The following is a 27,159-nucleotide window of genomic DNA, read 5'->3' as shown; positions in this document are numbered from 1 at the left end:
GCAGCAACGAAATATGAGAATGGGAGAGTAGCAGAGCAAAGAATCCATTCCCTGCGGAGAATACAATGCCAGTGAGTGGAACGCGGTTACCGTAAACCTGAACACAATCAGTTAGGATCCGAAATGGTTTATTACGTCCTTCCAATAATTGCTAAGCCAGAATCCATCTTCTCGGTTGAAATTGTCTCTGTGTTTGTATATGTGGATCGCCTCATGAACGAATCTCTCATGATAGCCAGATGGCTTGCAGAGAACCTCTGTCTTGAAGAAGTCAATGTCATGTGAGCCCACTGAATTGTAACAGTGATCTGCCACGGCTGAGGTGTTTGTCCTACCGTATTTCAGGTCTGCTTTATGTTCAAGGATGCGGTCCGAGACATGTCGTTTGGTTTCTCCAATGTAACTGCTACCACAGAGGCAACTTAGTTTGTAGACGCCAGGGTACTGTATGTCTGGAACCACATGTTTTACAGACGGGACCAGATCACGAATTGTATGTACTGTGTTGAATCGGACCTGGATCTTGTGTTTAATCAGGATTTTGGAGATCTTTTTTGTGACCCCAGCAATGTAGGGTAAGGTGATGGTCTTGAAAGGCTCCTCAACAGGATCCTTCTTGATGGTTGGAGTGATGGCCTTGCGGATTGTGTAGTCAGAGTAACCATTAGCATTAAGAGCTTGGCGTACGTGTTTTAGTTCACTGGCAATGTGTTCCTGGTCGGAAATGCATTGGGCTCTATGGTATAGAGTCTTGATGAGGGAATTCTTCTGGGATGGATGGTGGTGGGAATCCGGTTTTAGGTAAGCATCCGTATGGGTGGCTTTCCTGTAGACAGAGTGGCTCATTGAACCATCTGGTCTCCTTTTAATTAGGACATCCAAAAAGGGTAGCTTGCCATCTTTTTCGACTTCCATGGTGAATCTGATGGCTGGGTGTATGGAATTGATGTGGACGAGAAATTTTTGGCCTCCCCTCCCCCTCAAGTAGAGGAAGTATGGTAGCTTTTATCAATTAAAAACGGAACATAGGGGGGAAGCAATGCGTGTGTCGATACAGAAAACCAATTTAAATTTTTGTCTTTTTACCAATATAATCAATGCGATCTTGAAACTTCAGTTTTGAATCAAAGATGACCCCAATATACTTATAGACCTTGACTTGCTCTATTTGATAATTATTTAAGGAATGCAATTGGGGAAAAATAACTTCCTGCTTTAGTCCTGGTGAGAAGCATAGCACCTTGGTTTTGGAGGTATTCAGGACTAGAGCAGATGGAGAGTATACTATTATGCCATGCATTAAACTCGGGTGTCCTCAAGTGCGACTGACGTGTTTAAGGTAATTAAACGAAAACTGACTTGAAGCGTGGGCCGATGGCAGCCACGTGTCGGTTGATACCACTGTCGGGCCCTCCCACGGTGAGAGACAGGGAGCGCTGCAGGACACTGGAGAAGATCTCCACCTGGTCGGCACTGCAGTACTTTGCGATCTCAAACCGCTGCATCAAAAACTGCGAGAGGTAAAAACAACGCAATGACACAAATAAGTGGAAATCAACAAGCGGGTTCAAAACATGTAAATGACGAGAGAACGCATCGCAACAGAAAAGCTCGTGGACGCCGGAAATCAAAGGGTTTCAATGACTCAGCAAATTTGCACTGTGTGTACAAATAGCTCTTGGACTTATACAGGAAACCACCTGTTCAGAAGAACTGCATTCTGGTAATTGTGTCATCGATAGATCACCATCGATAAATTGAGAAAACGTTATCAACCAACAGGCATTAATTACTGTATTATACTGATGATTCCTAATAAAGGATGAGACCGGTCTACACCTGTGCCTGTGTCTCACTGCTGCCTGTTGGTTGTATTTATTACATTATTTATACTAAAGCAGCTCTTCATTATTCACGAATTTAAATGAACTTTGAAACGTAATTTATCTAAATATACCATAAATACTGCATGATCATGTTTATAAAATACGGAAGTAAAGATGACGTAAAAGCTGATGATTATTCGATGATATATGACAATGACATTATATCACTGTCATACCCATGTGTTATGGGCACCAATCTCTTAATGGAAATTATGATATACATGCTTTGTGATACATTTACTGTGCAAGGCAATCTATCACGGCTGTCTGTTGCCCTTGCGTGCATGTGTATGAATCACTGTTTATCCACGTGTCTGGGATGTCCTTCACTTGCTGCTCTGTTACGTGTCATTGTTTAGTTTTCTTTTTTATCCGACTATATTTTTCTCAACTGTGGTTTGTAACGGGCATTCAGATTCCGTGGCAATCACACACTGAATGCAAATACTTCGTGATGAATAACAGAAAGTGATAACCGATTTAATTGGAGTTCAATTACACAAAGAGACTGATTTGTTACAGGAACAGTCATGTCTAAATGTTGTAGGTGTCCCAGCCTGTTGCCAAAACTAATCAAGATAAGCGAGTCTGAGATCAGCATGTCGTGGCTTCTGCAACACCCCAGAACCCCACTTTATCATGCATCTGATTGCCAAGTCTACATCTTGTTTGGATACACCGAGAGATAGCAAAGATGCATAAGAATAATTGACACCTCAATCCACAGCTGGTGTGGGGTGATGCAAGGAGGGCATGGGCATGGCTGGCTCTCCTCCGAGGCAGCCAGAGGGTCTGCCTCCTTTTGATCAGGGGAGAAAAGTCCCATGCGCTTCTCCACCGTCATCTGCCAAGCACCCACGACCTCCCGCAAGAACTGCGCAGCAACACAGCGAGGAGAGAGACTCAGGTAACAATGGCAGAGCTGACGAGCTATTTTTGCTGAAGGAGACAACAGTCGGTTGCAATGACAAGTTGACGGCATGTAAATGTACTTTTTATACATTGCACCGTAGTAACTAATATGAAGGTTAATAGGTTACTCCGAACTTTTTATTTCATTTCTTGAAGAAACATGCATTGGACAGTAATGAGGATTATATGTCTGGTCCACTGAAGACAATCAAGCATAAAAAATATAGAAAAATGCATTTCACTTCGGAGTATATTTTTTATAACATCCCATGGATCGCAAGGAGAGTAAATCCATCAACAGTCCATTGGTCATACCCTCAACAACTCACAGCTATCTAGTTGCCCTAAATAAAGAATCCTTGCATCTCATACAGTACGGGAAAACACACACTTTCTGTTTTGCAACGAGACACACCCTGGTTTCCTGGCATGGCTTCGCGGCAAGCAGCCACTCCCAGCAGGCAATGGCTGCCTCCATGCCAGCATCAGTGAACATCTCTTGTGGCGCCCAGCTCAGATGATGGAGCAGCTGCAAATCACACTCTTGAGATACAACAAAAAGCACGACACATTATTGAGTCTCACTCAAGTCCTACCCGTATGCTTTGACAAGTTTTATTTCAGGCTTGCTTAACCTCCCCCCCCCTCCTCACTCATTGCACATGTATACATTATTTGAATTGCAGTTGTCACTTTTACAGAAGTGTAGCCAATGGCGAAATCAGCCGAAATGTGCCCATTCTCATCAGATCTTGGAAGCTAACCCGGGTTGAGTCTGGAGAGTGTTTGGAATGGTAACAATCCGTGAATGCCAGGTTGTCATAGGCTGTAGCGAGGCTGTACTACGTTCTGGGCAGCAGAGGACAGTAACATGCAATGATGAACTGTAATAAGTTGCAAAGTCGATGCTCTCCGACTTTACCAATCCACACTGACCAGTGTGATGACTTAGCGTAGTGAAGCAATGTTGACCATAATGCACAAAACAGGGTGTTGTAGGCTCTGGGGCTATATTATGGGCAGCAGATGGTAATTAGTTGAATCGCAAAGGGTGTGAATGCTTACACATATAATTTCCATATTCATATTTTGGGCATCTGTAAATGATTTAAATGCCTCTAACTACGTGGATTAAAATCGCTCGCGATTAAATTAGTTTGTATTGTGCACAAATGACAAATGAAAAGTGCACGTAGCACAGAGACCACGCCGGTTACCCTTGCTGTTGATGAGCAGAGCGGCGAGTTTGAACATTCCCTGCGTGTAAGCCTCTGGGTTTCTGGTGCTCAGAGCATCATTGAGTTGTTTTATGAGCAGGCGATTGAGGTCGCCTTGACTTCCCATGATGGTGTACATCTCCATCATCCCCGAAACCTACCAACCCAAAGGAAAGGAACATATACAGATGCAGCACTGAATTTTCCCAGTAGGGATGTGTCTGTGTTGAAATTTAGGCAAATAGGGGCATTTTTTTATGCCGACTTGAGTGCTATGCTAAACTCTGAATTGGACAATTTTATATGCCAGGAAATTATGGCCACAAAATAAAAAAAAATATTGGGTAGTTAAGGAAATAATCAATGTCCACTGAGACAGGAATTATTATGTTATCCATAATGTCTTACTAAAAGGCTTCTGTCTAAGCAATTAAATAACTGAAAATAAATTTAACAAAGAAGTATAAAGCAAAAGATTAAATGTAAAAAAGCATCTTCAAAATATATCATTCATAGAAACAATAGGGCTATTTCTAAATATCACTCAGAAGCATAATTCATATCAATCAACAAAATGATTGACATGTTAGAGTGATAATATTGTTTTGTTGCTATCTTTCCTTAATGCAGCAATTTGGTTTAAGTGTATCAATTATGCACAGCATTTTCAATCCGTGCCTTACCTCCCCTGCATATCTGTTGCGGAGATTGAGCGATGCCATGAAACTGGAGTAATCCTTCTTCACACAGCCCGGCCGGTCATGCAATAAATTGCTCTGTATTAAGAAATAAGTTTGAGAATATCAATGAACGACCGAGTAAGGAATGGAAAACACATGCCAGATTTTGTTTAACCTTAGAGATATCGAAGGCTGTTAGAAACGTAAATTATTTTAATAATTAAGACCAAAACGATAAACATAAAAAAGCATGAAGTGCACCCCAGTTAAAGAAGTCAAATTCTAATCACGGTGAGAAAGTTGGCTCATTTTCCGTCACCTGACCTGCGTGCAAAATTCAGCTGAGCCGATGTGCAATTTGCAAGCAAAAGGACATAGATCAAAACAAACAAACCTGAGGCAACAGAGACGTAGTTGACTAAATGCGGCAAAGTATGCAGCGTGGCGGAAAAAGGGAGGGGATGTGGTCAGAAAAAAGCCAACGCATATGGGTCAGTGCAGCATGCAATGAGCTATTTCATGTTACAGGGAGCCAAAATGTTGATCGTGCAATTTCATTACATTGACCAAATCCCTCAATTTTTTTTTGTTGTAAAAGGCTCCCTAACATTCTTAGCTTCCTATTGGTATGTTATGATTAGCTACTGTCCACCATAGCTGTTGTGACTTGACAAATGATAAGACGGAGTTGAATAATTATCGTTAAAGAATGTGTAAATGAGGCACGCAATGATGCAACAACTAATAGTTTAATGTCGATCTTCATGCTCATGATACGTGCATCGAATCATGTGTGTAAGAACCGATTAATGACATTTTATACAAACGATATGTAAATGTTATGTCACATGGCGGTTAAAGTGAGGGAAATGAGCCGGAACAAATGAGACAGAACAAATGAGAAAAATACAAAACAATCTCGTTAAAAACGAGACAATAATTGAATAAAAAATTTTAATCAAATCGTGACCCCTGCATTGTGACCATTTATCAAATCGCTAATGGGGGATAGGAACAACTGTGACGGAAATAGTGTGAATATTTTCAACGAGGCGATGCATACTCACTCCGAGGCTGGCATTTTGACGATTGAAGCCGGCAAACTGCAGAATGCTTTCGATCGCCATTGCCAGGCCAGTGTGCTGCGTGAGTCCTGCAGCCCAATTCTGATGCTTGTTCAAATATTCCTGAAAATTTTGAAAAAACTAAATTTTAGGAATCATACAGCAAAAACGACATCAAAAGATTATGTACAATGGCATACAATCAACATGGTATTTTTTTCCTTTCTAACTATATATGTGACAAAAGTATTCGAAATTACATCCAACGCGTATTCGGAGACAAATATTTCAAAATGAAATGGCAGGGTGGGATTAGAAGATTGTAACGAAAGCAATGGATGCAGTCGGTGGCAAGAGATCACTCAGAGTTGAAGATATTGATGATGGAGGCCTTGCCCCAGCAGTGGAATATTAACCGTTAAGAAATAAACAAAGAGACGAATTCGTCAGGTCAGCTTACATCCTTCACACATTGCAATATGTTTAAAATACAAGTCTCTCTTGAGGCTGGGAGTTAAAGTCAACATCACAAGGATACTGGTTATGATACACACCTGCAGGTGAGATTTGGTCACTGAAGGAGCCCACTTCATGGCTTCTTGCAAAATGCCAGCGCATCGAGCAGCAAAGTCACGCACAATGCTCTGAAAACACAACATCCTTTGGGTTTATTTCAATTGGCGTTGTACATGGCTGAATAACTTCGTATATAATGCATGTATTGCCTTGGCAGATAGGGAATCAAGTTGCCATTTGAAATTAACGTTTATAATGCAAGAGACTATTTCTAATTATGCTTGAAAACACCGACATTCTCGCTCAGAGTGAATGCATCTTTCAATCACCTGGGAATTTCACGAAAAAAATAGAAAAGTGCGCTTGTTCATTGATCTTCCATTATTGTCACTAATCATAATAAAACCCGAAGTGCCACTTTCAACATGTTTTATTCTAAACAACGAGACAAACAACGAGACAAACGATTGATTACCTCTCTGGCTTCAAAGGTGTCAGGAACTGTGATGATGTATGGTGTGTCGGGGATGGAGTAATTGGGCTTGTCTTTGTGAAGATCCTGTGGAAGTACACCACGCAACATAAAGTTTGGCTTCAATTAGCGGTCTATATGGAAATACATAAGACAACATGTAACTATAAAAATAATAGCACAGCTATCCATCCGATTAGTAAAGTAATTCTTAACTTTACATAACCATTGTTTGAATCCTTAGATGTTTTATTACTAACATATTTCACCTGGAAAATTCCTTGAGATGGAACATCTAATTTTCAATCGCGCCCATGTTGACAAATGACACGTAATGACATGTATACAAGCATTTTAAACAATCACTTATTCAGTTCTGTTCCCACGTGTGTTGCTGGATGAGAGGTAATGGGCCAGCTTAATGATCTCACTGGCATCATAAGCCGTGTCACACAGGGACTGGCTGAGCTAATATTGGGCTTCCCACCTTCGGGAGGTAGGATGTGGAGTAGGAAACTATTTTGAGGTCCGAGTGAACAACAACAACAAAATATTCCATAACAATTTTGAGTCGATTCATCAAATAATTGTAACGGATCAAATTAAAACGTAGGTACTCTTTGGTTTCTTTGGTAAAGTCACGTAGGTAAAAAAAAACGTTAGTGTTGCGCCCGAAACCGTCGGGATTGAATTTAGTTGTTTTACTTTTTTTTTTTACCTACGTGACTTTACCGAAAAAACAAAGAGTATGAATCCTTGCAGTCACGAAAGATTCAAATCTAGTATTAAAACGTAGGTTTTAGTGTCTAGCCTTGGAGGGAATACCCAAATGCCCTTCCTCACATCCACGTAAAAGACTATACAAATTCACGTGCAGTTAAATAAACACCTGTTATTAAGTTTAGCCATCTGATTGTATTTATGCGATTGCAATTCGTACCGCACTCAGAGAGAGGGAGAGAGTCTGCAGAATGTCCAGCATGGTCTTCAGCACAGTTCCGCTCCACAGCATATGTGGGAACCTGAAACGTCATAATTTGTTTTCAATGTGCTATAATTGCAAGCAGTACATTCAATTTAAAATCCAACTTAAATTGCTGTGGCTGCGATAATTGATATCATGACGATTGCATGATGTTCATATTACGACGCTAATCTCATGTTGATGTTTTAAATGCTGTATGCTGCAGGAATGTGATACTGACTTATCTACCAGCCCAGAAAGATACTTGTCCGATACTCTCCGAATGCGTTTGTGGATGTGGTTAAAGTTGACCAAGAGAAACTGTGCATGTCGTTCCAACTCTTGCTCATTTTCCTTTGTCTTCGGCTTTAAACATGCACAGACAGATAGGCACACACAAACAAATACAAAGACCACCGTTATAGCCAGATGCAAAACTCTTGGGGAAAGTCCTGCTAGCGATCACCTACGAAGGTCAACATGACACACGAGGGGGTGATGTGGCCAGAATCACATCTGGCTGGCTTTGTCTCCCCAGTGGAGAGCCAAAGACACATTGCACCAAGTACTCATTTAAGGCTGGGTCGACATAGGGGAGGCCTAAGACTGGCTCAGATTTCATCACTGATGTTGACCATGAGCGGGAATCGAACTAGGGTCGCCAGGTTTGTACCGCAGCGCACTAACCACTACAGGTCCTCAGTCATACAAACACACACACACATATATACCTGAACGTCTGGCAACAATTTTTTTTATGTTAAAAGTGCTTAATTGTATGTACAATTTCAAACGTACCTTCTCAGCCATAACATGCAAGAATACGTCAAAAACTCGGTCTGCTACAGCGGCCACACACTGCATCATCCCTGAAGAACAGAAAATAAAATTGTAAACCACGTACGCTTGAACAACGCATCCACAAGATGGCACTATGAGTATGTTATCAAAATGCTTCACCTCATCCTTAAGCAATATTTTAATTCCAGTAAATGTCCGGGAGCAAACATTACACTGAAGTAGATAACTGGTAAATAAGATGAATGTTACATAAAATTAGACTGTTCATAATGAAGTGTTCTGCATATACCACTTGCCTGCCTTATCCTTTTGGATGGCTCTGTCCTCCAGATAAAGGAACATCACTTGAAACCTATCCTGGTCCATTGAATGTGACACCCTGTAATTACATATAAAAAATATATATATTAAAAGAGACGTGATTTCATTCTTATCGTTATAATTACATTGTCTGACAACGGGACAGTGGAATGTTCTGAAATATTCAATTTAATTAAGATCATATAAAGAGAAGTTGCATGCTGCTTTGAAAATGAGAAAATGTGGACGGAGCAAGATAAGTGGTGAGGAGTGACATTGTAGAAATGCACGTACAATACACTCTGTCTCTACCAGGACAAAGAATTGAAAGGGGGATGAACACAATCTATTTTTCAAGGGTGTACATGGTGTCAAATGACACGTAAATTACATGTATACACGCATTTAAAACTATAACTTATTCAATTCTGTTCCCACGTGTGGCTGGATGAGAGGTAATAGTGTGTGGGGGGGGTGTGTGCTTGATGACATCATTGGCAGCATCAGCTGTGTCACACGTATGCCAACTACATGTCGAACCACATCAACATTTAATTTGTCCCATATGCCTCATATTTAATTTTATACTTGTGAAACATGTTTTTTTCTCCCCACGCTGAAGTCACAGACTTTAGGGGCCATCCATTTAGTACTTGCGCAAAAATCTGTAAAAACTTGACCCCTCCCTGTACGCACCCCCCCCCCCCCCCCCGAATCCAAAAGAACGGCCGATATTTAATCCACGCAGAAACGATCAAGGATTAATAATATTAACGTGTTTAAGCAAACAGAGTCCACCGCCGGACTATCTAACTCATTTGAAGGTCAATGTAGACATTTTTATCGAGGCTTCACCCCCCCTCCCCCTTTTCCTATGCGTACGTACATTGTCAGTAGACCCCCCATACGCAAGCGTACGCATTTTGGTTAACCCCCCCTCCCCCCTCCATGCATACGTACTAAATGGATGGCCCCTTATCACAGTGCAGTCATAACTGCAGATTGAACCAAACTGGCTTCACCTCTTGAACAGCATAAACAGCTGTCCCAAACAAGCATCAACAATTACCCAGAAAGTGTGCTGGACTGTAGCAGTTAAGTGAGTGTGAATGTCTTAAAATGTTCTCATGTCCACACATTATACAATGTCATCTTTGTCATATGACGAGAAAGAAAGGTGTGAGGACCATGGTGTTTGCATAATGTACAAATGCCTAGTGCTGTTTTGTGTGTTGCGTGAAAGTTTAACTGACCGCATGTTCTCAAGGCGGTACACAGACAGCAGGTAGGTGGACATGGCGAAATCCAGCTTGTTGATGAGCGCAATTACTTCCTGAATTGGATCCAGAAGGTTTGTGTTGCTCATCCGCAGCTCAGTCAGTTCCGCCTAGAAGCACACAGGCAACATACAGCTAGGTAAAACAAAAATGCGGACAATATAAGTAATTGGAGGTGTAATCGACTCGCCCCCTTTCATGATTCGTAAACATTTTTACAATTCCGGGTAGTGATTTCATTCCTGTGCAGATTATTTTCTTCAACACTTTAGTGATTTTAAGGAGCTCCTCGGGGCTGGAAGGTCACACGAAACAATCATAGACAACATCAACAAATGGGAAACATTAATTTCCTATAAATGCCGTTCGATGAACAAATCATGAGGGTTAAGAAACGATATTAATCGGCGAATTGATGCATCGATAAACCGCTATCGGCAATGCAAGTTTATTTTGCAACTACATCAATCAATATCAGTTCTTTACAAATTAATACAGAGAGAGAAATATATCTGAACAATGATTCTCCCAAATGGCCATATGTTACGTGCTGTAGGTGAAACTACGAGTGGCCAGTAGGGGACATAGCACTCCCAAGCGAACGGTCGTGCAAGACCAGCGAGAGGAGGAGACACACGGGGAAAAAGGCGAGAATCAGCTTCATCGCGACTGTGAGTTGGTTTGCTGGAGACAACAATTACAATTTCTACAAGATTTAACTACATTTTTGTGAGCTGTGAGGATAATGCAACTAGAAAACATAAATACTTCACAATGATACATGTTTCTCATTGTATGTGTATGCTAACATTAGACTATATTGAAAAGCAATACTGCGTGTATTGTAAAAGCCAAATGTTGAAATATATATTTTTCACAATTCTACCCTCTCTACATCCCCATTTGGTGTAAATTCTTGACTCATTATTGTGCATTAATGTAATATCAAGCTAATTGCTATAGATACGAAAAAATACATTCATTTTAACAAGTTCATCTTCAGTCACTTGTTATTTCCAGTTCTTTGAATGAAGGCATCCCCACTCAATGTTGCTCATAGGGTTTTGTTGACCATACTTCACCACAATGGTCAGTTCAGACATTAAATCACTTCAAATTCATAATTACTCTTGGACTGAACAAACAGCACCAGTGCCCCTTAGTAGCAGTACCAGCCTCAGGCTGAATAGTGTAAAAATAAAGTATGCTCTTACATGATTGTTACTACAACGCATGTCTGCCTTCCCTCATATATTGACGGGTTCACAAAATTCTCTCCGAGACCTCTAAAATACTCCATCACTCTTTTTGTGGCCCTCAATAACTTTCCCAGCTCTCACTTTGGCACCACCAGCTTAAAAAGTAGCACACCCTGGGCAATCGCCCAGCATCGCCAACCATTAAATCCCGATGAGTCGACTTACCGGAGACACGGTGTCATTTTTTAGAGCCGAATTGTACTGCAGCTCCGATCGCAGTGGCTCGCCGCTTGGGAAGGTCAAAAGCGGAGACTTGGTGGCGATTTCACAAACTCCTTCATACCATTCCTCTGGCCAAAGCCCTAGTGTGAAAACAAATACAACATCATGACCGGGAATTAAGCAACTGATGTTTTATTATACTCTTGGGACTTTCGGGAAAGTCACGTAGATAGGTTCAAAGAAAATAACGAAAAATAACAACAAAAAACTACGACGTTTCGATCGCAACACAAGCGGTCGCCTTCAGGAAAAGAAAATGAAATCCTGAGTCACGAAAGCTTTAAGTCAAGATTTTATGTTTTATTACTCTTAAAGTGGAGTGCAAATGTAGGTAAATGGTGTCGAGATTACATGATCATTGTTAAATGTGTCAGTTCAACGCATGAGATTTTTGTAAGGATTTTTTAAATGTGATTTTTCACGTGGTATTCATATTAATTGATCTGGAATATATTTAATATATTTGGCAGATTAATGCAACAAAACTGAGCCTTCTTGAAAATTAAGGGGCATAATACATCATAAAATAATGACAGTACTTTTAAAATATACATTCGATAGAGCTAATAAATTAGATTTGATTACAAATGTAAAGGACCTTAACTTAAATACTGTACATGAAAACGGTAATCCTGTATTTTAGTTTGTTATTATGACTTCAATAACACTACAGATATCATTTTGAAAAAATAGATTACTCAAGTTACATTTCAGGGTGCACTGCCATAAAGTGAAATAACAAGTGGTATTGTATTGGTATGTAATATCAAAGGAGGAACAACTTATTTATACATTTCGCCACATGTAAAATCAAAGCATCATTATTTTACGTGTTTAATAATTAATGTTAATCTTCCATTCCTTTACATTCATCACGGTGAAGGTATATGCAACTAAATTGTAGAATTATTATGGAAATTTGACATCATAAGCAATGTACATTGCAATGTACATTGCTTATACCAAACCACCACTGGATAAAGGTATCCCTATGCAATGCTGTTCGTGGGGGTTATTTTGACAGGGCCTCAACACAATTGGGTCGGTGTGCGTCAGTGATGGTGGCCAGCATAGGCTTAGGAGCGTTGAAGTATGCAGTGTATATGTATCAAAATGAAGTAATCATTTTGGTTGTAAAACAAATTAAAATTAACTCGTTGACTGAACGGTATATTCACATTATATTCATTGCACATATGCAGACATGCAGTAAGTCGAAGCAAAGACTTTGATCATTGTGCAATAGGCATGAAGCAGCATATCATCGCTTTAAATCTATTCTTACTCTTGCTCTCCATGATGGATCAAACCATGAAATGCTAATCTTTTGTGATTTCTGTAAATTACATGCTCGTGTTATCCTTCGGTTAATTGAGTGAATAGAACTACGCAAACGATATAAAATAGAAACACTCCCAATTTCGACTGTGAAAAGTAAACGATTCTTAAATCGAGCCACAGCCTTGGATCGTGACATTTCATCATATCGCTGGAAGGGTGATTCATTATATATGCGCCATGTGTGGAAACTTTTTGAAAAAGACTAACCAAATGAACAACGTGTTATTGAATTTTACCTGAACCCTGTACAGCAAAGCCCATTACGACACAGTAGAACCAGAAGTCTCTGAAGAGCTTGTGCAGTCTTGGCTTGGCTTCCTTAATCGGAGGGAGCCTTCGTGTCAGCTTGTAAAAACACACAAAAACACAAAACGAGAATTTGTGTTATTTAATAACTCAGCAAAGTAGATGCCGAAAAATGTTGTAAACTCTCCAATATCATGTACACAACCCATGATGTAATCAAATGTGTTCTGGGATTAATTAGTACTGCTAATGATGCTGATGTTAATGTCAAACAAAAGTAGCTAAATGAGGATCAAGTGATGGCTTGCATCGTAAAGGAACATGTATTTCCGTCTTTACACAAACGGTAGCCATTTGTCCATAGTTAACGAAATGGGCCTCACTGAGACTCCCAGAGCTCATCAACACACACCAAGTAAGATGGTATTTATGATATTTTTGGGGATCTTAAAACCACTTTGTGTGTGAACGTGACATCTCGTTGTGATTCAAAGACATGGAAGACACGGGAACTCTCGTAAAAGAGAATTGTATATTCTTCGGTAACGAAAAATACTTAGCATGGCTTAAAAAATCCGTAAAAACCACTGTCCCACAATAGTGATTTTTTCCCCCCCACTTTCCTTGAATGAAAAAGCAGCATAAAAAGAAGTAATATATAAGGTAACAAACATACGTTTGCGTGTTTTACACAATAAGCAGTCAGGCCAATTCTGCTTAAGGCTGCAATTTTGAAAGGTCACAAACGTTTATTCAGTGACCCTCTAAATATTTACCCAAGATCTCTGGCATAAAACAGTGGGATCCAGGGCCACAGGAAATTCATTACTCCACAAGTCAGGTAAGCAATTAACTTCTAACAAAATAACCCAACACTTAAAGCAGGGATTGTATTTAAATATGCAAGAAATGTCTTACTTTACGTGAACAAAAATCCTTGCTGGGTTATACTGTAAGAATGTGTTTTATTAATCATTGACTCAACTAATCTGACGTGTTGCATTGGTAGACAGTGGCAGTTAACAAACTTTAGTAGTTTTTTATTTCCTTTACATTTGTATTTCTCTGTGTATGTTTTGTTTGTAAGATGAAAGTATATAGAATAGAAATGTAATTAGTTTTTGGTTAAATAAACGATGTATATTTAAGAAAATGTCTTAGTAAAACCATATTCAAATGATTCAACGGGAATGAGTCCCCCGAGCATTGTATATGCAACTGTGGACAATATGTACACAAGCTGAGCAGTATTAAACCATATTTTGTATTTTCCAGCCCTTCAGTTCAAAAAAAATGCTACCGATTTTGACTTTACTTCTCTTGGTGACGTCTGCAACGTCCTCAAGAAATAAACACAAGGTAACTCGCGACAGCGTCGTGCAGTAAACACATGGCGATGGTGATCGTACATTATGCCACACATTCATGAAGTCTATTGAAGAGTGTTATCGCCTACTTTGGTGTCAATTGTTTGTCTTTTTTTATTTCAAAGGAACATGGCTTTCCACAGCAAATGGTAGAACCCACGACTTCATTCGCCATGACCCGACTTGCAATGTCTCAAGCAAACTTCGGTTTCGATTTGTACCGTGCCGTTGCGCAAGGAAAGCCCTGGAGAAAACATCTTCATGTCTCCCCTGACCACTTCGTTGGTACTTGCCATGCTTACTGCTGGTAAGGGCTGCTTCACTGGTTATCACTACTGCTGCATAACTAATTTGTAAGCACATACGAAAGGTTCACTGATCATTAAACAACATACCGTTTCTCCATCCGTGATAGCAACGCACTGCACAGTATAATGGATGTAAAATTTCGATTTAAAGCTTTCGTGACTGCAGGGATTCATCTTCTTGGTTCTTTCGGTAAAGTCACGTAGAATGGAAATAATAAAATAATAAAAATAAAACATAATAAAATAATTCTCACGACGTTTCGGCCACAACACAAGCAGACCTGTTTTCCACCTGAGGATGGCTGCTTGCGTTGTGGCCGAAACGTCGTGAGAATAATTTTATTATGTTTTATTTTTATTATTTTATTATTTCAATTCTACGTGACTTTACCGAAAGAACCAAGAAGATAATGGATGTACTTGCCATTTACGGGCTGTACTGCCCGATGCTGCTTCTGCATCAACTTTCGCTTAACAATGATGGTGTGCTGCTACTTTTGTGAGCACATTGACGCATGTTCATTGATCATCCAACAACGCACCATCCGTGACAATAATGGACTGCATAGTGTAATGTAAGTCAGACCATTTGTTATCAGGCACTCTTTTCAGACAAATCCGCCACGAATACATCACAGGACAAACCATGACATTGAAAGGCTGTATATTTGTTGACGTTAAACTTCAATCTTGAATAACTGTGACTAGCTATTACTGAGCTAAAATGTACTTATTTGAAGGGTAAATTACAGCCATGTCGTGGCCCGTCATCTGTGTTCCACTGTCTTATCACAGCTGCGTCACTAACTTTTATCCCACTTGTACAAGTATTTTTTATACATATGAACAACAGTAATTATGTTTAAGTACATTTTGCTGTAAGTATACGCAAATGTACTGTATATTCTGCATTCAAAGTCAAAAATATCAATGATGCAAGTATATTTAAATCATACCGTTGGACTGGGGTAGTAAACTGGATATTGTGTCTTGTGTTCTAGGGGCTCATGGAGCTACAGAACAAGCCCTTTCCAAAACTCTTTACTTTTCTCATCTCCGCAACCCCAACGTGCACAGCACATTCTGTGACCTCATCCAGAAAATCACTTCTGGGAAAAGTGTGTCCAAAATGGCAGCTCGCATCTTTGCAGCAAGAAGTAAATATGTTTTGTTTTCCATGTGTTGATAAAAACGGACCAAGGGATATGATTACAAAAATGTAACACAAAATGAAGAAGCATTTGTAAAGTGGTTGTGCACACTGTCCTATGAAACTGACAACCTGAGTTTGAGTCCTAGCAACAGCTAACATTGGTGGTCGGTGATATCCAAATTGGTTGTGGACCCCCCCCCTCCCGATCCAAACCACTTCACCAATCCACAATAACCAGTGTTGTGAAGTATGGTCAAACAACTCCCTCAACCGTTATATCGGCGTGGGTAAGCCTTCGTGCAGCAGTGCATTGACACAAGACCGAAAACTAGCATAAAGTACTGTACTGTAAAAAGCAAAGAGGTGGTGCGGTTTAACTACGTGACTTACCGAAAAAACCAAAGAGTAGAGGTGGTGTGGTGATGCACCACACTCACTGCAATATATGCTCAGGCGGTTCGAGTTTGATTCCTGGCCACAGTGAACAGTCAGCGATATCTGAACTGGTTCTGCACAATACCTAGCCCCATCAACCTACCCACGTTGACTAGGAATGAGGAAATGTGATTTTAAAAAATACATCTTGACCGACGTGGCATGCAGAAGGCCTTCATTCAGCAGTGGATTGACAATGTGCTGTGAATGATTATCTGTGAAGTAACATAATGTGTTCTCTTTTCAGACATTAAAATCAAAAAGGAATTTTTGGATGTAGTTGAACAAAACTACCATGCAAAACCAGAAAATCTCCATGGTCCTGAAGAAAAAGACCTAAAAAAAATAAATAGTTGGGTGGAAGAAAAGACGGATGGGAAAATCAAAGATTTTCTTCAGGAGCTTCCGAGCAATTTAAGGATGCTACTCCTGAGTGCTATCTACTTCAAGGGTATAAGAGAGACACACGAGGCCGTCTATGAGCCTCCTATTCATCCACTTTTACATGTTCTGCATAAAATACCTTGCTTTATTTAAACCATTGAATACAACTATTTATCGTGCAAGCAAATGTGTTCAATAATGAGAAAGAATATTGCATTCTATGACAGTTGTAATGTTTTATATAGCGGTGCATATTTGTTAATATAAATGCTGTAACTTATCTGTGGACATTAAAATAAATACATTGGAAAACATAGCATTGCAATTATAGTTTCACAAGTAAGAAGGCATTTGAAATTAACTTTAAAAACGAAGTACTGAAGCTATGTCTAAAAAAAACCCTGTATTATGGATTATTTATGTGTTTAGGGAAGTGGGAACAGCAATTCTATAAAGATAATACATCACCAGTCTGGTTCCATATCAACGAAGAAAACAAAACCATGGTGGACATGATGTATGACTCTATATACCCAGTAAAGGCAGGACGTCATCCATACCTGCCATACAAAGTAAGCTGCATCACTAAATGTTTTATTGACCTAAAATGCCACACTTGATTTACTTTACATTTCTGTACATGACAAAGAGGCTCAATATACCGAATATACTGCCAAACAAAAAAATAAATCCTTGACAAAGACACCACATCCACCAGTGTTCCTAAAGAAAAACTGGCATCAAGTTTGCCAACAAGTGCCTGAAACTTAGGCATACAATCTGGCTGATCATTTCCATCTATAAAAATGTCTCATACAGCCCCCCCCTGCCCCTAATTTTTCCATTTGCTACAAATAATAAATGTCGTCCTCTTCTGTTTTTTTTTGCATACAGCTATTTGGGATGCAGTCACATTTAGATATTTTATAAGTACATTTTATTGTAATATTGTATTTCACTGGCCACATGTGCGCTGAATGGGCCTGAACCAAGTTGTCAGGTCCGATTTTTCCACATCAAAACCAGATCCTGGTTGTATATACATGTACAATATATTTTAAAACAAGCTCCCAAAAGCCAGCTCTGCTGTAATGTAAGGGGTCGGGTGACCTCTCACTCATTGTACAAGGTGTTGGGATCCATTCCCATGTGGAGAAGGTGCTCTTATAAAATGTGTATTCAGGATTAAAACTAAGTAGTTTTCACCGTTATTATTGATGTTAAAAGTTGAAGGAAGGAAGGTTTTTTTTAATAGTGTCAGAAATAAGTAACCTGAATCAATATCCCCACATGGGAATCGAACTCATAACCTTACAATCAAAACATGTGCTGATTTTGGTTCACATTCCAACAGATTCAGTCGATCCAATCACCTCATCCGATGACAGCCTTTTCACACAAGAAAGGATTCAATTGAATCTGTACTACTAATAGTGTAAAACTACCAAGGAACAATCACTGAAACTTCAGCTTACGCGATGTCTTGTTTAATCTATGTCATGAAAGTATAATGATTAAATGGTGGGGCCGAGTGATGCAGTGGTTAGCGCATTGTGCTACGGCCCAAGTGCAAGTCTCCATCATGGCGAACGTCAGTGTGAAATAATATCTGATCCGTTTCTGCGCACACACTCGGTGAAGCATGGTCAAACAACCACAATGAGGGACATGACACGGGGAGGCTTTCCTCCAGCGGTGGATTAACCAATGGCTGGAATCAACTTAATTATTTTACCAAGATAAATGCCTGAGGTGGTTATGCGTACTTGGAGGTGTTTGGTGGATCACGTAGAGAGTCATCTTGTGATACCTCACACACTGGCAGGTTAAATATGTATCGGCAAAAAAAAATAATGAGTAGGTTTCTAAACTATCTATGCACCGTCCCATGCTCTATAATTTTCTCGTCAGCCACGATCAATCTACTGCTGGATGAAGGTATTTGCAAGCCATTGTCATCCCTCATGGTCCTTCATCAATGCAACGATCCACCTACAATCCTGCACAGGAGGAGATTTAATCTCTCCATCTCCTGGGTGGATGTACTTCTCAGATATGCTCCATCATTATTTTGTAGCATCTGCCCATCATCCTTTCTGGCAACATGCCCTGCCCAAGCCCGTTTACTTTTCTTAACAGTTTGATTGATGCCTTTAGATTATCACTTCAGCGATATTACCTTCATAATAACGAAAAAACCTCAAACAACTGAAAGAGTATCCCAAACGAGCCACACACTGGAACTAGAGTATTCAGACTTGGTGAAGCTTTATTCTGTAAACATTCACAGGACATTGTTTTTTTCTGATTTCAGGTTGCACAACTTGAGTTCCAGGGTGACAAAGACATGTTGATATTTCTGCCTGACGAAGTGACGACCAACCTGACCGCCCTGGAGCAGAGTCTGTCCTCCGATCTGCTGCTCAACCTCACCGAGTCACAGCTGAAATCAGGAAATCGCATAGTTTATCTTCCTCGCCTGCGCCTCAAAATGAAAAAGGACCTTTCAACTGCACTCAACCACCTTGGTTAGAAAAATGCTGCACTGAGATTGAACAACTTAACAAACTAAAAAATATATGATAATTGTTTTTTTACCCTTTTATCTGGCAACAAAACTGACGCCTTTTTTTACAAGGAGTCATGTTTGCATAGACCACAATATCGGCAGTCATAATGTAAACAAAAAACACAACTCTGATAATGTATGCACTGTCCTTGAAGTTGATTGGTCCACACCCGAGACAGCTTTCCTTAGAGCCTAGTCTCAGATGGTGTTGGACCAGATGTTTGCATTATGACTGCAGGTATTGTGGTCTATGCAAACATGACTCCATGTAAAAAAGTTGTCAGTTTTGTTGCCAGATAAAAAGGGTAAAAAAACAATTATCATATTTTTTCTTCTGGCAAATGAGGTTCCAATGGTGTTAAATATATACGTGAACGCCAAAACATCTTAAGCATGTTAAAGCAGGTTAAGTCTAGTGAGATATGGATTTGGAAATAATCCTATTTGGTATAATTCCAAAGATATTTGGTTCTTTCAGTAAAGTCGCGTAGATAGAAAAATAAAACAAAAACCACGACGTTTCGATCGCAACACAAGCAGTCGTCATCAGGAAAAAGGGGGGAGTTAGCCTCTAAATGCAAACTGTTTATAAAGGTTTAGAGATAGGTGTAGCCCAGAGGTCGCAACCGGGTACCCGATACCCGTACCCTACCCGATACCCGGCTACCCGTACCCAGCCGGGTACGGGTACGGGTAGCCGTTTGCGACCCTGGTGCGGCCGGGTACGGGTAGGCCGTGAGTCACTGGTGAGCCACCGTTTGTCACTCATTTCGGGTAGGGTACGGGTACGGGTAGGGAACGGGTACCCGTACCCGGCCGGGTACGGGTACGGGTACCCATTTGCGACCCTGGTGCGGCCGGGTACGGGTACGGGTAAGTAATCAAAATCCGTTTGCGACCTCTGGTGTAGCCCAAGTGTGTCAGCAGCATGGGCGGGGCAGCTAATGTTAATGTAGTGCCGGCAGTGGGTCTCCACCAAAATGGCCTCCAAGCAATCATTGCGCCTCGCTCCACACACCCACACTGCTGATGGTGGAGGTTGACAAGAAAACACAAATCAAGTGATGACCCAAAGTGGTTGATGACATATTTCGAATGATTGCTGAGTTTATAACCATCTTCTCGGTTGAAATTGTGTCTGTATATATGGATGGCTTCATGAACTAATCTTTGTTGATAGCCAGTAGGCTTGCAAACTATATCATGTTGATATTGTTTGACAGCTTCTTAAAAGGAGAATCGTGTGGACTATTTTTACTCTTGGAGCCACTGAATGTTATACGTACTGTAGTCATTAGCAACGAGTTTAGATGTAAAATCATTTAAGTATTGATCATTTAATTTCCTTTACTTCGAAAGTAACTGAATACAAATCAAGAATATCAGCACTGCACCTCAGATTAGCGCAGTTGGCTATGTAAAGTGTGCAAGAAGTTCAACATACATACATCACCATCATCAGCCATGATGATGCTATTGATCACAATAATAAAAAATGAACAATCCACTATTTAAGCTGTCACCATCTCCCATGGTCCTGCTGCAAACAATAACTTCTAACAAGTGCACATGGCTTGATTTAATCGTTTCATCTCTGCGTTGGCTTCACTCTTTAAGCCGTTTCCTGATTTGGTTGCCACTCTGTTGTTAAGTTTCGACCACTGGCTACCATGCCTCGTACAGATGCGTCCTGCCGCCAAAGCCACTTACTTTTCTTGAATGTAAATGTTTCAAAAACTTGCATTTGTTCGCTAATCCACATGTTGCTTGTTTTGTCTCTCAGTGTCATTCCAAGCATGCAGGCAAGCACAAATATTACACACTGCACAAAACGGCCGCACATGTAGATGTGTTCTTGAGCTATCAACAATAGTATTAATAACATTGTGTATTCCCCCTTTCTCCCAACCTATTTACAGGTTTGGATGACCTGTTCATGGCACCGGACTTCCATAAGATATCCGAGGAGCCCCTGATAGTTTCTGCCGTCACCCACGTAGCCACCATGGACTTAACGGAGGAGGGGGCGGAGGCAGCGGCGGTGACCGGCGTTTTCCTCTCCCGTACCAATCCCATCTACCCCGTGTTCAAAGTGGACCGGCCCTTCCTCTTCCTCATTCGTGACACGTCTACAGGCACCGTGCTCTTCCTCGGACGGGTCATGGACCCGACCGACGCAGCCGTCGAGGAGGAAGAGGAGGGTGCGGAGGGCAATCACGGGAAGCGTCGCCGCGGGCACGGCAAACGCCTGCACAAAACCCCCACCACAGGGCACTGATTGCACGATCAAAGCCCTCCCCCCCCGGGCAAGGGCGTACACAAATCACAATGCGCATTCACATTTTGTTAAGTATACGCAAAGTGCCGCAGCGACGTTGGGGTCAATTTGGCCGCAGAGGGATCTCTCTTTTAGCTCGACACGAGGAGTAAACGACCATCTAGGAAATGTACTAGAAGAGACAATCTGTCATTTTAGTACCTGCATAATTCTCCACTTGACAGTCATGTAAATGATCTCTTCCATGTTATACAACTGGCAGACACCCTATTTTACTCAAGATCTTCAAAGTGGTACAAAAATGTCATAAATATTATTTTATATACTGGATTTGTTTTGATTATTTTCAATTAATCTGTAAAAATGCAATATTAGCAGATGTTTGCTTTCTTATCCAAGCGTGACTATGTACAAAATTAAATGAACACATGGATCCGGATGCCACATTATATTTGTAACACTAGCTGTGAAATACGACACCACGCGTTGCATGCAAGCAGTGTAATGTCTTTGGGAAAAGGTGTATGCAAAATTGTTTTTTTGATAGACGAAAATGACAACGTCCCAAATAATATCAAGGCTTATCACTGTATTTAACTCCTGATTCAACTATTATTCTAAAAAATGTTGTTTATGTTTAAAAAACGTCACACCTTGCTAAATGATAAAAAAACATGTAATTAGGGAAGGCAAATATATAACAAATGGAGTGAAGTTCGTGTGAGTTTCTTGCCTCAAAAATGGTTACAATGTTTATATTGCTCAAGAGTTAACTCAAATGTGTATAAGCTATGAGCACGTTGGTATATTGCGCACAGAAACAATTTGCTTTCTATGAAAAGTACATTTTGTTTCTTACTTAGGGTCTCTTTAACGATTGTAATTTAACCAAATAACTACATTTAAGGGCAGTTTTTTTTCAAACGTTATTTGATACTTAAATTTATATTCTGAATTTCAAGCTTTCTTGGTTTTGATACAAAGGAATGTCAAGATCTGGTTACATTTTTGAATTAATGTCTTCAATAGTACAACACATGTTCTTACACAGCACAGAAATCACACTATTATTCAAACCTTTTATAATTCACATTCTCCCGATTATAATATGCTCCAGAAAGTAGAGCCATGCCCAAAATGTGTGGCTTCTGTCAACAAAGTCACAAAATAAATTTGTTTACTGCACACACAAATGTACCAGATAATAAAAAAAATCGTCAACAACAACAACACTGCCTGAACAGAAAAAATATATACATTTATATAATTGGTGCCATTTCAGGCAGTGCCTCTTATTTCATAGCACTCAAACATAAAGGCCACAGAGATGGAGATAAGAAGGATTTAAGAGACTGCATTTAACACGGTGGGGCCAGAGAACATAATTTAAAAATATATTTGTAAGGTACCAGTTTTTTAAAAGAAGCATATGATTTTTTCTAGATTTGATGCTTTCGTGACTGCAAGGATCCATGCTCTTTGTTTTTTTCAGTAAAGTCACGTAGGTTAAGAAAACAAATAAATTTAATTAGATCTGTTCGCTCACACACAAATGTACCAGATAAAAAAAAAACCGTCAACAACAATAAAAAAAGAAAGCAATTAAATTAAATCACAATTTAATGTATTTTTTTATTTTTTTAACCTACGTGACTTTACCGAAAAAACCAAAGAGTAAGCATATGATTATAGGACAGACTCTCTATTTTACTTTAAAATACCCGGGGATAAGTGTGCGATAACCTGGATTTGATTCCAAGTGCAATAAACTACTGGGAATATAAACTAATAACTAGTATTTCAAGTGATTTTTCCAACGCAGTCATAAAATTACTACGCAGAAAATGCATATAAACCATGGGACAATAATGCACTTTAAACACGTTTACTTTAATCCCGTTAAGATGAAAAGTTTAATTTATTCTCAAGTCTATGTGAAAACGTCTCCAGAAAAGAAGATATAAAAAAGCATTCAAAAAAATTGCGTCCATAATAATGTTAACTTTATTTTAAGAAAAGAAATCAACTATTTTTCATAATGTCCGAAGTAAAATAATTGTAACATATGCTTTCGTTGGTCTTCAAAAGCATATGCATTTCAGAAAATCACAAAAAATAATTCTTACAACACTCCACTCACGACTTTCATTAACTTCAGATGTTACATCGCCAATGTTTATCCAATTCAAAATTAGTGTTTCGTTAACATACCATCTGAATTCCCTCCTTAACCGCATTAAGAAGCAGACACTACCACCCTCGCAGCGGCTTTTGGCTAGCCATCGAACAAAGACGGTCACTGCATCGCGCGCTTTCAGATACGCTTCTGCGGCCGTCTGTAAAGCTCTTTCTTCCGATATTAGAAAGCCACTGGAGCTGTTTCTTTAGAACTGCTTTTTATGTTAAGTTTGTCGTCCTTTCCTCGTACCTCCAATTAGCACGATTGGCTATGTACAGTGCAAAAGACGTTCAACATACATAGATAACAGCAGGCAGCTCCCTATCAGGTTGTGAGTTAAAATCAAGATCAGGATTCAACTCAGCCCTGAGCACTTTTGTGAGAAGTGAATATAGATTGATAGCTGACTCCACCATAGGAATTTCGAGTGTCCGCCACTGGAGGGTCCTAAAATCCACTGGAGATGGGCAGCATCATGTACAGGCATTGTGTGAAAGTAGTGGCTAAAGGGGTTTTGGTTTAAGGATATGCTATCCCTGGTGTAATATAACTACCAATGTTATAGATGAGTCTCCAGTCGCCAAAGGCATCCCCAATAGCGCAGTGGCGATCATGGGATCACCAAAATAACATAGGCCTACTATACATAAGCTAATGACAACCACAAAAGGGATCCTTATTTGATAATAGCATTGCCAATTACAGATGGGAACCCAGTAATCAAAATAGCATCCACATACATTGGCAAATGAGTAGCTGCTGCTCAGTGCTCTACCTGAAACCAAGCACCACACCATGTCTTCTAAACATATTTTCCAGGCAAGCTCAGACAGACAAGATCAACAAGTATCTGCAGTCCACTCAAGTCACAGGTGGTTATAAAATGAGAAGTATAAAACCATTGCCCCACATTTCGATTTAAAGCTTTCGTGACTGCAGGGATTCATCTTCTTGGTTCTTTCGAAAGAACCAAGAACATTGCCCCACAGTTGATAAGACATGGTTTAAAACAGTACGACACAGACCAGACGGAGGTTTGGCCACATGTGCACCTTTGATTAAGTGAGTAAAGAAAATATGCACAAGGCTGTTGTTTGGGAGTCTGTAAGGCGATATAGATTCACGTGAGGTGGTGATAGACAATTACAGTGGTACCTCGGTATACATCGTTAATGCGTTCCAGAAGGTAGGACTTAAAGCGAAAATAACGGACACCAGACACATTTTTCCCATAAGAAATAAAGGGAAAGGAAATAATCCGTTCCAGAGTATAAGAAATGATATTTTATACGGCATATTATACATTAATGGGGTTGTATAAAACAAATTAGGCACTTATTACTAAAATGCATACATAAATAAAAATGCATTTAAATTAAAATACAATTTAACATCACTTTACCTTGCTGAGAGGAGTTGATAGCCTACGTGGATGGTGGTGAGGAAGGGGAGGAGGAGGAGATGCTATTTTTGGAAGGAGAGTCCCCTTCCATTAAAACTACTGTACAGGCAGACTGAGGAGCGGCGCTTTGTTTCAGTCGTGAACGGGGTCTACGCGGGGACGCGGTGACTCATCCCGACCCATACAAGTTCTAGCAAGCGCGTCGTATCCCAAGCAAGACGTCGTATCCCAAGCAAGATGTCGTATCCCAAGCAAGAGGTCAATACGCCATATCCCAAGCAAGACGTCGTATCCCAAGCAAGATGTCGTATCCCAAGACGTCGTATCCCAAGCAAGACGTCGTTTCCCAAGCAAGACGTCGTATCCCAAGACATTTTTTTCTCGTCAAAACACGACGTATACCAAATTCGACGTATTCCAAAGCGGTCGTATCCCGAGGTATGACTGTACATCCGTAGGCAGTGTGAATTTATCTTGTGGTAATAAGGTTTAAGTGTGTCACGAGTCTCTCAATCACCGAGCAAGCATCAAGCAGGAGAGGAAAACTAATTTACAAAAGGCAGGCAATGCTCAAGAAATGGATAAATAAGTAACTTCAGAGATAAGATTATTGAGATTAAACCTTCGAAGGCAGAAGGAACTACTGCATGGTTGAATGAGGAGGGGACCAACATACGCTCGTGAGGCTACATGCAGTAAAGCATGCAGAAACAGTTTCCTCAGGATTGGAAATAGGCCACTATAATACTATTACATAAGAAAAATGATAGACAAGGAATATGTTTACTGAGAATACGAGGAAAGGTGCTTACCAGAGCTTTGTGGAGCAGAACAAATAAGCAAATATAAATGTGCTTATGGGAACACCAGGGTGAATTTACAGCAGAAAGGTTTTGTAGCAAATTTTGACTTTAAACTTTCGTGACTGCAGGAATTCGTATTATTGGTTCTTTCGGTAAAGTCACGTAGATAAAAAAGAAAATTCTAATTAAAAATAAATGTATTTTTATTTTCTATCTACGTGACTTTACCAACAGAACCAAGAATATGTGTTGTAGCAATGCAATATCTAGTCAGGCAGGTGAAAGAAAACATCTGAGATGAAATGCAATATCCTTGGTTTGTTTCGTGAACTTTAAGCAAGTACGTGATTTTGTTTGTAGCAAAAGTTCAGGAGAACTTCTATGTTGTTATAACACTAATTGTAAGGCAAGAGGGCACTTAAGAACATGCACAACTGAAAGAGGACTGGTGTTGATCAGACGTATACTTTGTTGCCAACTTTGTTCAATATTGTTCTTCACCACATATTCACAAAAAGCAAGAATTGGATAAACAGCACTCACGGATGATAATAGGTCATTTGAAACTGACAGACTAGGAGTAGATGATTAAGATTTTATAGCTACATTTTTGAAGCGGGCACCATAGATGTTGGCAGTTTAAGGCACTGGGGCGAAGCACTTAGGTTTGGATTACATATACAACACAATCAATTGTTGTAGATGTAGTCAGGAAGAGGAGATTACAAAAGGTGGTATCGGATAGAGGACAGTAGTTTCCTCAGATAGGAAATTAAGTGCAAGCAAAAGCCTAGCAGATATAAAACTCATAATGCATTGTGGGTAACAGTTCATAGGTCTATTAGCTGTTTTGACTTATGTTTCATAACAGCATTTGTTTGAGCAAGCTATCAAAATATGTTTGCCATGTATATTTATTTAAGCCAGATACAGTGGTAGGATACTGTAATAGCTGACTTTAGAAATAAACTATGGACTTAGCAACAATTATGGGATTTAGCGGAGAGAAACAACTGTGGTGTTTGGTGGCATCCATGGCAGAGGATTGTGATGCCCTCTGGATCAGGGGTTATGAAAAGGAATAGGAGTGCTCTCGTTTGAGTGAAAAACTTCGATTTCATTTT

The 27,159-nt window shown here is 39.9% G+C and overlaps 2 protein-coding genes across 2 annotated transcripts in view; one reads left to right on the top strand and one right to left on the bottom strand.

Moving 5' to 3' along the window:
• Positions 1-27,159, bottom strand: part of PI4KA (phosphatidylinositol 4-kinase alpha) — a 69,973-nt gene that overhangs the window by 16,664 nt on the left and 26,150 nt on the right. Inside the window, 15 exon segments of the mRNA XM_061561349.1 lie at positions 1,360-1,511; positions 2,602-2,760; positions 3,214-3,341; positions 4,016-4,172; positions 4,699-4,791; positions 5,763-5,882; positions 6,314-6,403; positions 6,751-6,834; positions 7,688-7,769; positions 7,953-8,077; positions 8,510-8,580; positions 8,809-8,891; positions 10,066-10,199; positions 11,514-11,650; positions 13,148-13,256. Of these exon segments, the coding sequence (XP_061417333.1) occupies positions 1,360-1,511; positions 2,602-2,760; positions 3,214-3,341; positions 4,016-4,172; positions 4,699-4,791; positions 5,763-5,882; positions 6,314-6,403; positions 6,751-6,834; positions 7,688-7,769; positions 7,953-8,077; positions 8,510-8,580; positions 8,809-8,891; positions 10,066-10,199; positions 11,514-11,650; positions 13,148-13,256 (1,724 nt within the window).
• Positions 13,937-22,365, top strand: LOC133348505 (pigment epithelium-derived factor-like). Its single transcript, XM_061561346.1, is given in 9 exon segments — positions 13,937-13,998; positions 14,433-14,516; positions 14,650-14,760; positions 14,762-14,831; positions 15,834-15,989; positions 16,668-16,871; positions 17,234-17,376; positions 19,119-19,332; positions 21,293-22,365. Coding segments are annotated over 8 exon segments (1,323 nt in total). The 5' UTR covers positions 13,937-13,998; positions 14,433-14,450; the 3' UTR covers positions 21,652-22,365.

The sequence above is a fragment of the Lethenteron reissneri genome, chromosome 27, assembly GCF_015708825.2.
Source record: "Lethenteron reissneri isolate LAM-NWPU_2019-01 chromosome 27, ASM1570882v1, whole genome shotgun sequence".
Lineage (NCBI taxonomy): Eukaryota > Metazoa > Chordata > Hyperoartia > Petromyzontiformes > Petromyzontidae > Lethenteron > Lethenteron reissneri.
This window is presented reverse-complemented; position numbering and strand designations above follow the sequence as displayed.